The sequence below is a fragment of the Leptodactylus fuscus genome, chromosome 11, assembly GCF_031893055.1.
Source record: "Leptodactylus fuscus isolate aLepFus1 chromosome 11, aLepFus1.hap2, whole genome shotgun sequence".
Taxonomy (NCBI): domain Eukaryota; kingdom Metazoa; phylum Chordata; class Amphibia; order Anura; family Leptodactylidae; genus Leptodactylus; species Leptodactylus fuscus.
The window spans coordinates 22,644,048-22,658,446 of record NC_134275.1 but is presented as its reverse complement, the minus strand read 5'-3'; the positions used below and the strand labels follow the sequence as shown (position 1 = coordinate 22,658,446).

The 14,399-nt window shown below is 43.4% G+C and overlaps 1 protein-coding gene across 1 annotated transcript in view; it reads right to left on the bottom strand.

Annotated features, from left to right (window-relative positions):
• LOC142184478 (rho GTPase-activating protein 20-like) overlaps window positions 1–13,286 on the bottom strand; it is a 61,267-nt gene extending 47,981 nt beyond the window's left edge. Inside the window, exon 1 of the mRNA XM_075259365.1 lies at window positions 13,048–13,286. Within this exon, the coding sequence (XP_075115466.1) occupies window positions 13,048–13,116 (69 nt within the window). The 5' untranslated portion in view covers window positions 13,117–13,286. The remainder of the gene's footprint in view (window positions 1–13,047) is intronic.
• Window positions 13,287–14,399: the final 1,113 nt, after the last annotated feature.

Genomic DNA, 14,399 nt, shown 5'->3' with positions numbered 1-14,399 from the left:
TGCGTCCAGAGGACGCAGATCTGAGTTGAACACATACGCGGCTGAAGCAAGGAGCTGTCACAGTTCAGCTCCTTGCTTCGCCGCTGCACGCGTACTGGCTGTGTAGACACGATGTGATGACATCACATCGCGTCAACAACTGTGTGCGAGTGAGAGAGAGAGGCGCACAGAGCAGCGGGAGAACAAGGAGAAGGTAAGTGTAATGTATACACTGAGGTGGAACGTGAAACTGGGGGCAGATGAAGGAGAAGACGGCATGACACTGGGGGCAGAGATGTGGGGACATGAATCGGGGGGCAGAGATGGGGGCCATGAATCTGGGGGCAGAGATGTGGAGACATGAATCTGGGGGAGAGATGGAGAGGACATGAATCTGGGGGCAGAGATGGGGGGACATGAAACTGGGGGCAGATGAAGGGTGTATATGAAACTAGGGGAGAGATAGAGGGGGGACATATAATTTACGGTTGAGTAGGAGGATTATACTGTGTGCGGGCACATGAAAAATTAATGAATATGGGCAGAGTCAACACAAAAGTAGGCGGGTCTAAATTCGCAGCAGCGCGCTGCACATTTTGTCCCTCTTTCAGTTCTTCAAAAGTTGGGCGGTATGGTTATGTATATGTACAAGTGTGTGGTGATCTCACATGACCTAACAGTAACTAGATGTTATTTCCACTTGTCAACTGTAACCCATAGAAAAAAAAAAAAAACAACAGGATATAACAGTTCAAAACTGCCATAAAACCTTTAGTATCATCAGTCTAAAATACTCCTTATTAGTAAAGTTCCAGAAAGCATATACACATACAGATAAATACTGAACTCAAGGGGCAGAAATATAATGCGCCATCATAGGGAGTGTACTGTATATGTATTGTCCACAACATCCCACAATATATGCAGGACTAGACCCAGAGGAGGAGCGTTATCTCTGCTAAAAACATAAGGGCTAGTTCACACGTGAACTGCCCGCGCGGGTTTTGACACAGAGAGAGACGCGGCGAGCCGCGTCTCTCTCTTGTCAAAACCCGCCCGCCGCGACCATCGCTGTCGCGGCTTAACCCTCTGCTGTCGGCTCAAATGAATGAGCCGACATAGGAGGGAGCTGCGGGGGAGCCAGCGCGACTGAGCCAGCGCGGCTTCCGCCTGAAGAAAGGACATGTCCTTTCTTTTCTCCGCTAGCAGCAGCTCGCCGCTAGCGGAGAACAGAAGCCCGGCGGTCTCCATAGACCACCATTATAAGGGGAGGTTTTGGACGCGAAATCCGCTGTCAAAAACCTCCCCTTATACTCACGTGTGAACTAGCCCTAACTGTCCCTCAGAAACAACCAACTGGTGGAAAACAAAGAGCCTATACTTTCCAAACCTAGTGGGTGTGTGTGTATATATATATATATATATATATATATATATATATATATATATATATATATATATATATACACACACTGTATATATAGTGGGGAACTGCTCAGATAGATGCTTGTAGCAGTGCAGGAAGCAGGGACACAGACACTGGATATATAGATAAGCCACAGAATAAACAAAACAAAACCCTTCTCGGCTGAGAAACTAACTTAAACGTAAGTAAACTTTTCCCTGACTATACAGGAGACTGGCTACCAGTCTCCCACCTTGGCAACAGCAACGGGTGGCACAGTACCTGCTTTGGAGGTTCAGTCTGGGCAATTCATCTCTGTCAGTGTGGTGCCACCCTGCTAGTCTTCACACTCAGACTGTTATTAGGGCCTGATTAGTCAGCTGACCTCCCTGGTGTGAGTCTCACAACACACCCCTTAGGTGCCTGACTAGAATATACTTGTCTTCCCAGACACACACACACATATATATATATATATATATATATATATATATATATATATATATATATATCTTATATGTTAGATACATAGAGATGAGAGAGTAGTATTCGATACTCGTATTGGTTGAATACCACGCGGGAAAAATTCCATTGAATTCAATGCAAAAACCTCCTCGTGCTCCTCGTCCTGCTACTTCCGGAACTTGGAGGATCCAAGGTGTCGAACTTTGGTTTCCATGGAAACCGGAACATTCCCGTTTTTTCCCATAGACTATAATAGGATTCGATATTCGAATGAATACTACTCGCTCATCTCTAATAATAGAGCCTATTCCTTTGCGTTCAATGTAATTTCCTGGTGTTCAGTGAAGGACACGCTCCCCCCTCCCATATTTATATATGGTATATACAGTATGTGCACCTGAGCCATGTAAGTAACGCATCTGCTGTATCCCTTACATAATGGCAGAATAACACAGATATAACCAGGGCTTGACTGGTCTACCAGAGTACCAGAAGACCCTCGAGTGGGCCGAGGGGAATCCAGCAGAACACAATTCACTGAAAACCAACTTTGTAGACAATCACTTGCTATTAGAATCTCATGAAACGCAGAAAACATAGCCTGTAGTATAACAATGTCTCACATATATTACCACTATTTTCTATGTATAAAACGTGGGGCCTCACCCTTAGGCTGCAGCATTCTATAGTGGCTGCAAAGTGGATGGGATTCTGGCTAATCCTATCTACAAATTGCAGAAAAATATCTGCAAAAGTCATGTTGCAATATCAAAAGCCATTGCATTTTGTAAATCGCACTATACGTTGCGACACCGCTGGTGTCTGCCTGCTGCCTGTTCATGGGGAAACCATTTTTTTTAGCCGGACTTTGTGTCCGGCTAAAAAAAAAAAAAAAGGTTCCCCACGGAGAGGCCGTAGGCGGACACCGGCGGTCACCTTTACAATCTCATTCAAGTGAATGGGTTTTAAAGTTGACCGCCGGGTTTCTGTCCCCTGTCAACTGGCCTTACTCCCTCTTCTGATTTTATGAGTTGCAATATGACGGTATTCTCTTCCATTACTCGAGATCACACTCCAATCTTTGGCTGTGTAATGAGAGTTGTGTCAAAAGTGCTCATGTAACCCTAACACTAGTGAAAGGGGGAAGCAGAGTAGTTTAGTATTGCATAGTAGTCCATCATTTTTTGCAGTCACATTTTATTCAGCCAATGCAATTTGAGAGTGCTACACACAATCACTGTCACGCATATAAGACAGTACACACATTTAGCACATCGAAAGAGAAATTACCTAAAACAATTCAATGAATGACTTGCCTCCATATATATACTGAGAATGAGCAATGCCGTGTGTGTTTCATGGAGGCTGCAGGCTAAATGTTGCAATTAGGTGGATGAAATGTAACTACACAACAAGGTGATGCAAATCCTGTGGTTCCTTGGAATTTCCTTGCTGGGATGCTGGACCTGTTCCTATTTTAGTTTTATGCTGCCTTTTTTTTTTCCTTTATGTGTCCATCCATACTCAGTGCTGCTACTACTTTGTACATTAGTGGGGTTGCCACATCTCATAAAAAAAAATAAAATAAAATCTGTATATTTCCAAGGGATGTGGGGAATCCCTCTACTCTAAGTTAAGGGAAGATCCACTAATATGCTGTGGTAGGGAGGAGGGAGCTGCTGCAGGAAAATTATGAGCGACAGCAAATTCCAGTTATATGGAAGTGGTCTTATAGTAAAGGAGTTGTTTTTGCGGACACCTGGTCTTATATGCCGTCATTCTTAGCATATTTCTCTGTAGACTATTTGCATCAGAAACCCCATAGACAAGTTCTTGTCTATGTAGGAAGGAGGTTGTGGTCTATGTTGTAGTCTATAGTAGTGCGTGCGAGACCAGGTCAGAGGATTGTGGTTTCTGTTAACGGTTTAATTCATGTTGGCTGCGGTTTGGTCTTTCTTATCGCTGGGATAGTGTTTACCGTAACGTAATACAATTGTTAGCAGCTTGGCACTGAGCGTTATCCATTGAATAAACACAGCTCCCAGCATCTGGACTTCATTAGGACATGCTGCTCGTGCCTTACTGAGCAGCACCTTGTGCAATGGATCCCGCTTGTTAGTAAACCAGCATTCAGCACAATGCTTGGAAACAAGTCTTATTACGTATGAGATTAGTGGCACTTGGCCCATGTACTTATCAATTTTCTGATTTCACAACTGGACGTAAATTTTCTGAGAACTCCACATTACAGTTACTGGTATACAAGCTATAAAGAAGTCACGTTACTTTGCTGGCCCTGTCAATTTTATCATAATTTACTCTTGTTTTCTGTTCACCCGTTATAGGATTTGCCATTCAACCCCTCAGGCCACAGATAGCGAGCAGTAAGGAGCCGACATCAGACTAAATAACAGACGCTGGCGGCAAACAATAAGGCACTGGGGACTGGAGAATATGCTTTTTTGGGGGGTTTATTCTAATTTGACACTTCACTGGCTGTCACGGGGGACCCTCCCATTCATGGACAACCCCACTAATATTCCCCCCTAATATAATATTGGGCCTCATCATTGCCCCCACATGATATAATGACACTGGTTGATTCTACAGTGGCCCCTCACAGTATAGAGAGGCCAGTGAAGGGGAACCTTATATGGGCACCATTGCTGGGCCCTCTGTATTGTGGACCAGTAAAGGGGCCATGGTATGAGGGACCGGTGATGCTGTCATATTGTTTGTGGTCAATAATAAGGGCCAATATTATATTAGAGGAAAATGGCCCACTATACAACTGAATGAGCAGATTACTTCTGTCTCCTCTCCATCCCAATCGGTTTCTCTGCTGTGGGGGAACCATTGTGATGTCATATGTGCCCAGAGCAGAAAGGAGAAGCAGACAGGCAATTACTAATACTTCCCTCTTATGCCACAAAGCTTGTAGGCCACCATTTGCGCCACCACTTCTCGAGGTTTCAACCACATTGCAGAAACAGGGAGAACCAGCTGCATTCACTTACTGATCCCTGTTCCAGCCCATGGCCTTCTCCGATAAAGCTCCTAAAAACATAGGGTCTTCCAACCCAGTGGGCCAGTCTACGTCTATATGCAGTGCATACAGTGATGGAAAATCTCCTAGCATATATGCCGACGTTGATCAACTTCTATAAGTAAATGTGTGTAAATGGGTATCCTTCTGCCATATTGTTTGGTTGGGACAGTGTCAGGATCTCGAAGCCTCACTTGTGATGAAAAGCACAGTAGTCTCACTTTTCAATACATACCAAGAGGTAAACTATTTGGCTGACATATACAGCTGTCTAGGTATACAGGTATATACTGTACATCTGACTAGATGTTCAATAGGAACATTTCTAACTCTGAATTTACCACTATTGAAAAATAGTTCGACTGTTCGAACGAATATCGAACCCCATTATAGTCTATGGGGAAAAAATACTTGTTTAGAGGCAAACAAATATATGACTCAGGAGGGTCACCAAGTCCACTATGACACCTCAGCAAATGATGCCAACACCTCTGGAATGCAACTGAGATAGCAGGGGAAGTATGTCTGGGGGCATCTAACACGCCAAAGTCCCTGTATTACGCCACTAATAATGCAGGAGCTGACTTTTCCCCATAGGAAAGCATTGGCCAGCGTTGATTGGCCGAATGCCATACAGTGATCAACTTTGGTTCTGCTGGAGGAGGCGGGGTCTAAGATCGGTCCACAGCAGTCTCCATTGTGGTCCGATCTCCAATGTAGCAGAGTTGACAGAGCTCTGTACATCTCAGATGTAGCAGTGTTGACCGCACAGCACTGCTACATCTCCGGAATAGCAGAGTTGAGTGGGAGCTGACTTTTCCCCATAGGAAAGCATTGGCCAGCGTTGATTGTCCGAATGCCGTACAGTGTACAGCATTTGGCCAATCAACGCTGATTCTGCCGGAGGAGGCGGAGTCTAAGATCGGTCCTCAGCAGTCTCCATTGTGGTTCGATCTCAGATGTAGCTGCTACATCTGAGATATAGCAGAGCTCTGTCAACTCTGCTACATCTGACCACAATGGAGACTGTTGTGGACCGATCTTAGACTCCACCTCCTCCGGCAGAACCAGCATTGATTCCTATGAGGAAAAGTCAGCTCCCACTCAACTCTGCAATTCCGGAGATGTAGCAGTGCTGTGCAGTCTACACTGCTGCATCTGAGATCGGACCACAATGGAGACTGCTGTGGACCGATCTTAGACTCCGCCTTCTCCGGTAGAACCAGTGTTGATTGGCCAAATGCTGTACACTGTGCAGCATTCGGACAACGAACGCTGGCCAATGCTTTCCTATGGGAAAAAGTCAGCTCCCACCATAACACAAGCTGACAGGGATCCCGACTAGCATATAATGGGCTGCCACGAGATAGAGCCCCAAAGAGCTGTTTAAGTAACATTCCTACCGAAATAACGCTAATCCCTAGCTAACCCTGCCAGTACATCTGTCCCTTTCTCACAGTCACATAGTTCACAGTCTCATTTGAACCGGATCTGAAATCCACCATTCGTATAAAGTGGCGGTCACCTGATTTCGGCAGCCAATGGATTTTTCAGATTTTTTTCGATGCCTTCGTTGTCATAGTTCCTGTCCCACCTCCCCTGCACAGTTATTGGTGCAAAAAAAGCGCCAGGGAAGGTGGGAGGGGATACAAATTTTTAGTGAGTTCGCCACATGGTGCTTGACTGGAATCGAACATCTCGAACAGCCTGATATCTGATCGAACATGTACTCGGTCGAACGCTGTTCGCTCATCTCTACTTATATGTATATGGCAAAGTGTTTCAGTCACTATACCCATGCCTAAATTGATAAGGCTGCTGGTATAGCGCTTAAATGCCTTAAAAGTCAAACCAAACTTAATTCTGACAGTACTGTGGCATTTTGACTTAATCTTCCTTTTATATATTGTATGCTTATTAAGGTACAATCCATTCTGGACATTGTCCCGAGGTTGAGTAGCAGCAGGTGATGTTACATTGTTGTACTTGTACTAGAAGAACACAGATGAGCACCCTGTATACATTTCATATGCTTACCCTGGGGCATGGAGCACCGTGTCTTTTCTAAATTTTTCTTCTCCTGTACTTGACATTATAAATATATAATTATTTATAGACCATGGAGGAATTTATTACGATTATTTTTCTGTACACCAGACTTAATGAAATCCCCGACTGGTGCTAACTGTTTCCTATAAAAGGGTATTTTCATACAGTGGAAAACATCGTGAAAACCGTTTCCGCCGTGTGAACATTCCGCATGGCTAGCAACGACGGGATGCCAATGCAGCATCGGCATTCGGTCATGGCATACAATGAATGGCCTAAACAGGAGCATGTCTTGAGCCGCGTTTGATTTAGGCGCGGAATCCACGGTAAGATCGGTCATCTCGCTTCTTTTTTCCACTACTAGTTAGCAGGGGGCAAAAAAAAAGAGCAGCTCCCATCAAAGTCAATGGGAGCCATTTTTGTAGGCGGATTCCACGTCAAAATCCGCCTGCAAAAAACTCTGAGAACTAGCCCTAAAACTGACATGAGTTAATTAGTAGAGATGAGCGAGTAGTATTCGATCAAATATGACTATTCGATCGAATACTCGTATTGGTCGAATACCATGCAGGAAAAATCCATTGAATTCAATGCAAAAACCTCCTCATGCTCCTCATCCTGCTACTTCCAGAACTTGGAGGATCCAAGGTGTCGAACTTTGGTTTCCATGGAAACCGGAACACCATTCCCATTTTTTCCCATTTGACTATGACTAAGGGAGGTATACTCCTGAAACGCCTTAAGGCTATACCATCGGACTTATGAAAAACTTTTAATATGTTTTTTGTACCTAATAAAGAGAAAATTTGATATTTTAATCAAGAAAGAGTCTTGATCCCGTGTTTTCCCATAGACTATAATAGGATTCAATATTCGAACGAATACTACTTGCTCATCTCTATTAATTAGTAAATTTATCTGGCCATGATGTTCCTGCTCCAGCTCATCTTGGTCTTCACCTTGCTCTGTCCGCTTTCACAAAAAAACATGCAAGCATGGTGCAGAAAGAGGGAAGCGGTGCATGTTTGGCACAATAATTCCCACCCAGGAGTGAACCATGGGTTTCTGCCGCCTGAGGCGGACGTCAGAAAGCCCCCCCCCCGGATGGGGCCATGTGGAGGGGGCGGGACCGAGTGGAGGGGGCGGGGCCGAGCGGAGCGAGCGTCTTTAGCAGGTAGGGAGAGGACCTCCTCTCTGCCTGAGCGTGAGGGGCGGCCGCTGGAGCAGCGCTGCTCCAGCAGCCTCCCCAATCCACCGCTCAGTGACGGTGACCCTAAGCCAGTCCAGGACAGCTTGTTCTGGACTGGCTTAGGTCAGCAAAAATTCCGCCCTCCCCGGGGCCCTGGCATAGCGCCGCCTGAAGCTGTCGCTTCAGGTCGCCTCATGGGAGGTGCGGCGCCGTTCCCACCTAAGGGTGCATTCACACTACGGAATGCCAGCGTGTATCACAGCCGTACACGCCGGCGTTACAGCAGGGCTGCCGGACACTTCCCATTCATTTCTATGGGAGCCGGCATGCGAGCGCTCCCCATAGAAATGAATGGAAAAAAGCAGTCCATTCATTTCTATGGGGAGCGCTCGCATGCCGGCTCCCATAGAAATGAATGGGAAGTGTCCGGCAGCCCTGCTGTAACGCCGGCGTGTACGGCTGTGATACACGCTGGCGTTCCGTAGTGTGAATGCACCCTAAGGCTAAAGCCCCACGCTGCGGAAACTGAGCTTTTTTTGTTGCACATTTTGTTGCGGTTTTTTGAGGCAAAGCCAGGAGTGGATTGAGCAAAATGAGAAATATATAAGATTCCTAGATATTTCCCATTCCTTTTGTAGCCATTCTTGGCTTTGGCTCAAAAAAACGCAACAAAATCTGCAACAAAAAAAGCTACGTTTCTGCAACGTGGGACCTCAGCCTAAGGCCCCACATTGTGGAAAAGCAGCTTTTTTTGTTGCAGATTTTGCTGCAGTTTTTTTTTTTTTTTGAGCCAAAGCCAAGATGGATTGAGCAGAAGGGGCAAGTACAAGAGCTTACCATATATTTCCCATTCCCTTCTCAGCCATTGTTGGCTTTGTCTCAAAAAACCGTAACAAAATCTCCAACAAAAAAAGCTGCGTTTCTGCAACGAGGGGCCTCAGCCTAAACTAGTTTTCTGGGGTAGAGAGATTAGTAAAGATACAGACCTGTCCAAAAGAAAGGGCGTAGATATGGCTATAGCTTGGTTTTCTACTCTGACAGAAGCCCCAAACACAGCATCAGTACCTTATTATAGTTGATGGCATTTGCTACACACTGTTGGGATTCATCACACAAAGCACTGCCAATATTTTCATTGTACTGCTGCAATAATAGAACACCAAAACAGAAATACAAGCTAAATTTTGCTTCCTGCAACACAGGATTATTTACGGGATTACTAAGAATCTTCAATGTATTCAACATAAACAGAAGATTGACAGAAACAATGTAAGTATTATGAACAGATACATTTCATTGTTTACCACTACAGAATGGTGCCAAACAGGTGTCGTCAGTCAGAGCTAGACTACATAACTGACATAAAAATTGGACAATGCCGATATCCGAATAGATCTTCTCCTTACCCGTCACATGCAGCGGGGACTTCCACCAGAAACAAAACCAAAACACGGGAGCAGCAGAACTGGACCACACTGGGAAACACTGGATCAGGAGGGTGGGATTTAGTTTTTTTTTTTCCCACCTTCCTCGGCCTCATATTAAAAAATTTGTTACCTTGGATAACCCCTTTAATCAAGTAAAGGTAGGGCAGGGGGCAGCCATTACTTAGTTATAGGCCATAACTGCACTACCTATACTTTATGAAGCCCAGAATGCCCTTACGGCCTAAACCTTAGTCTAAACCTTCGCTCATTCTGAACGTAGAACTCGCTTTAAAGAACGGAGAGGGGAATATCACACTCCTCAGTCTCAGTGTCAGTCTCTGTCATTATAGGTCAAAAAAATCCCTGATCAGGTGTAGAGGTCTAAATTAGTATAGAGGTGCAGCTATGCTTGTACATCAGAGGTAGTGGCAGCAGCCGCAGCCTGGACGTACAGACATCCCATCTACAATATGTTACGGGAAAGCCACATCCACATAAGAAAAGTCTACACCTAATGGCCAAGCTGAAAAGTTCATATCTGTGCATCTGCGAATGAATGTAGGAGTGAAGATTGCAGATTATTAATATGGTGAACATAAAAAAACTTGTATAAACAATGTTTACAGTCCTGTCCAAGCTCTTGGCACTACGCAAGACCCATGTAAAACATCCTAAGGATCTGAGGCTTCTTTGTTGCAGCATTGATGCGTTGTTTTGGGTTTTTTTGAGCCAAAGCCTGAAGTGGATTTAGCAGAATGGAGAAGTATAAGAACTTCCTTTATATCGCCCATTCCTTTTGTAGAAATTCTTGACTTTGGCTAAAGACAAACAAACAAATCTGCAACAAAAAACGCTGCTTTCTACAATGTGTTGTCCTCAAACATCACAATAACAAATGTATATTTAAGTAATCCAACAAAAACTCTAAAAAGCATGCGAGACATCGTAATATATATATATATATATATATATATATATATATATATATATATATATATATATATATTTATTTATTATAGTTGCAGCAATGGGAGTCTTACCATTGGTATATTAACGCCTTTTCTCAGCAATGAATTTTCTATTTTTTTCCCACCCTGTCTGCCAGAAGCCATAACTCGTATACGGGTCCATTCACACGGAGTAAATGCGCGCTCATTTTGGCAAAATACATGTGTAAAAATAAGACTCCCATTGACTTCAATGTCTTTTTTTTTTTACACTTGTAAAATAAACACATCAAAATACACGTCAAAAAAACACGGCAAAATACACATGTAAAATGTCATTGAAGTCAATGGGAGTCTTATTTTTACATGTGTATTCTTTACACATGTATTTTGCCAAAATGAGCGCGCGTTTACTCCGTGTGAATGGACCTTACAGTTTTCTGTTCCCTTAGCCATATGACGGCTATATTTTCTGTGGGAAAAATACTTCCTATATTTTCTACTTCCTATTGGCACCGTTTAACATCCCATACTATGTACTGCCTGATAAATATTCCAGATGGGGTGGAATTGGAAAAAAAAAACTCAGTGGTGCCATTCTAAGATTCAGTATGATCACCATGGTGCCAAAAATCTATATAGTTTTTGTTATGTTTAATTTCTTTAAAAAAAAAATTGATACAAAATTGTCTTTGTATTATCATATTCTAACAGGTTTATTTGAGCTATTATGGGGGTTCATATGACTTTTTGATCTGCTATCGATTGCTTGTGGATGTGGCAGTACCGAATAGGTTTGTTTTTTGGTTTATTTTTCTGTTTGTCATTTGGGGAAAGGAGTCGATTTGAAATCTTATTTTTTTTTAAATATTTTTAGTCCGTTTTGGGGGATTAGAGCCTAGGGATTTGATCACTCATGCAATATGCATCAAAAGAAGATCTAGGATGACAGGCTTGGGAGCTGAAGACCGGGTCCCACAGGCTGGAAACAGCGCCATTTTACAGTAACTGCAAAGTGGATGGGATTCTTGCGAATTCTATGCCCACTTTGCGGTAAAAAAAAAAATAAAAAAAAAATAAAAAAAATCGCAGTGCGGACACGCTATGATATACAAAAAGGGTACGTTTTTGGAAATCGCAGCATGTCAATTATATCTATGGAAATGCTGGCGGTTTCTCCATAGGTATAATTGTAACAGAAAGTCAGCGGAGGAAAACTCTATGAACTTTCTGTTTAAAGTGTTGCAGAAAGAACCGCAATGTGTTCCCGCCGCTGTTTTTCCCGCTGTGGATTGTCCCGTAGGACCTTAGCCTTAGATAGGCCTCCAGTGGTCATGAGAACTGATCACCCATTTTAACATTGTAAGGGTTGGTGATTTCATTCAATATGGTGGCACTTGTGCACAACAGCTCGCTTGCTATAGTCACGTTGGTGGACACTGAATATAAATAATTAACACCCACCATCGGTGCTGGCACGGTCCACGGTTGGAACCCTCCATATACGGAGAGGGTTAAGTTTCTGGGTCCTCTCTATATCCCCCACCTAACATTATGACGTACATGTACGTCAAATATCAAGATGATTAGAATTTACCATAATGGTGTTAACTGGTTCCTCGCTGGTCACTATTTCCTGGTCCCCTTTAGACACACAGGAAATGCTCAGTCACCCACCCCCGTGATTGGCTGCATCCGCATTTCCTGTATGTCAAGAAGAGCCCAAAAAGAAGAAACCAGCAGGCATAAGATTAGGAATATTGGGGTTTCAACAAGTCACGTATTGCTTCTTTAATTTTTTGCAACCCACTCTATGCAGTATGATTAAAAAAATTTCCGAGCTGGACAACCCCTTTAAATAGATACACTGCATCTAGAAGTTCATTGCTAAGAGACAATGTATTTAATGATTCTTTTGTCTCCCAATGTGAAAGAATTAAGTCTTGAAATTCTTATTTTGATATTGTAATTCATTGTATTTCGTGTGTAAGGCAATTCTAGAAGTTACGACAGTCACAAACCAGCGTCCGTATATTTGGGATTGTGCGTGTAATTTTACTGTACAGTGAATATATATACAGTTGCAGTCTATTCATCTTTGTTGGTATCTGACACATGCTGGGTACTTTAAATAAAGCTGATGCAACTAAAGGAAGTCTGACCGTTCTAGACCGGCGAGATTCTGTTTTAGGATTTAAGTGCAATATTGTGGCAAAATGCAAAAAAAAACAAACACTAGACACTTGATCTATAATCTGGTGACAAACATGGTACTTGATATTGACTAATACAATTGATCCATACCCAGATGGATATGACAGGTGCATCACACCCTGCACAGAAAATCTAAAAGGATATTTCACTTATCGGCACAAATAATGTATATAGTTGGAGATATTCTATATACAGACAGAAATGTTTTTAACCAGCCCGAAACTCTAAGACATGTTTGTGATGACTGTAGTTGATAGCAGAACCATCATAAAGTGTACAGGTATAGCTCCTGTATTCTGCATCTGATAGGGAATGACAATACCCACCTTCCCTCCTTCTTGAAGCCACGACCCTAGGTCCTTGCTAGGCGCTTTCTGTTGAGGGGTCATTTTCATCCTGATCTCCTCCAGGCAAACACATTATACTGGCATCCTAATCCCTTCCAGAGGAGTCACAGTTTCGGGATTCTTGGGAATAGTGATCCTGTGGGTTAAATCCTTGCAGTCATGTCTGTGAGGCTGCAGGGAGGACACAGAGTTAACATGGGCTGATGTCTGACTCTTCTCCCCTGAGCTGCGGGAATGCAGAGAACTGCTCCACCTCACAGGCTGACTAAATAAGGACATTCATATAGGAGGCAGAACTTGTCCTGCCTCACATCTTTCAGCCTGGAAGAAATACCAGGGCTCAGCCAGCTGGGCACAGCATAGCAATGTCACTGTCTCTGCGAGAAATACTTACTGGAACACAGATGAGGGCTTTACTAGATGCGTGCCAAATGGGAGACATTACAGGGCTGAAGCTGTCCGCACAGTAGGACTGAGTATGAAATAGCTCCTGGGATATTACTTCCCAATTTCTAACTATTAATCCCATTGCTCCGGGTATTACCTAGCTATCTAAATCCAAAAAAATCTGCACTCCAAGTATAATGAAAATGGTAGGCTACTTTCCTCACGCACAGCATGCAAAGTTCCGGCTTATTAATCTACTATGAAAACACACGGGCCGCACTATCATAAAGGTGGGTGCACTCCTCAAGGTCTAGACCGATGAGCGATAGATCCAAAAACAATAAAAATATAGCACTCCGGGAGAAAACGTAAAAAAAGCGGGGTATATTAATGACATATGTGCGACGTCTCGGCTCTGTACCAGAGCCTTTGCAATGATCATACTTCATAACAGTGGGAGAGAGAAGTAAGTGAACCCTTGAATTTAATAACTTGTAAAAAAAAAATAAATAAATAAATCACCTTTACCAAATGTTTTCTGTAGCTGTAAATAAGATCTGAACAATGCGGAGGAGGACTCTTGTTCCATTCATGCCTGTAAATGCACTTCAGCTCAGGGCTCGTTCACATCTGCGCCTGGTCTCCGTTCTGCAGGTTTCCGTTTCCTGCACAAAACAGAGGCAGGAGACGGGAACCTGCAGGACTCTCTCACCCATTCATTTGCGTGCACAGCCATCTTCAGTTTCTGCCACATCTCAGTAGGATTAAGGTCAAGACTGTGACTCAGTCATTCCAAAAGACAAATTTTTCTCAACCCTTCTTCAGTTGACGTACTTGTGTCCTTTGGGTCATGGTCATGTTGCACCATCCAAAGTCTCTTATTAGCAGGTCTTCATGGACTGCTGAACTTATATTCTCTAGGAAATATATCTTCGAATTCATTA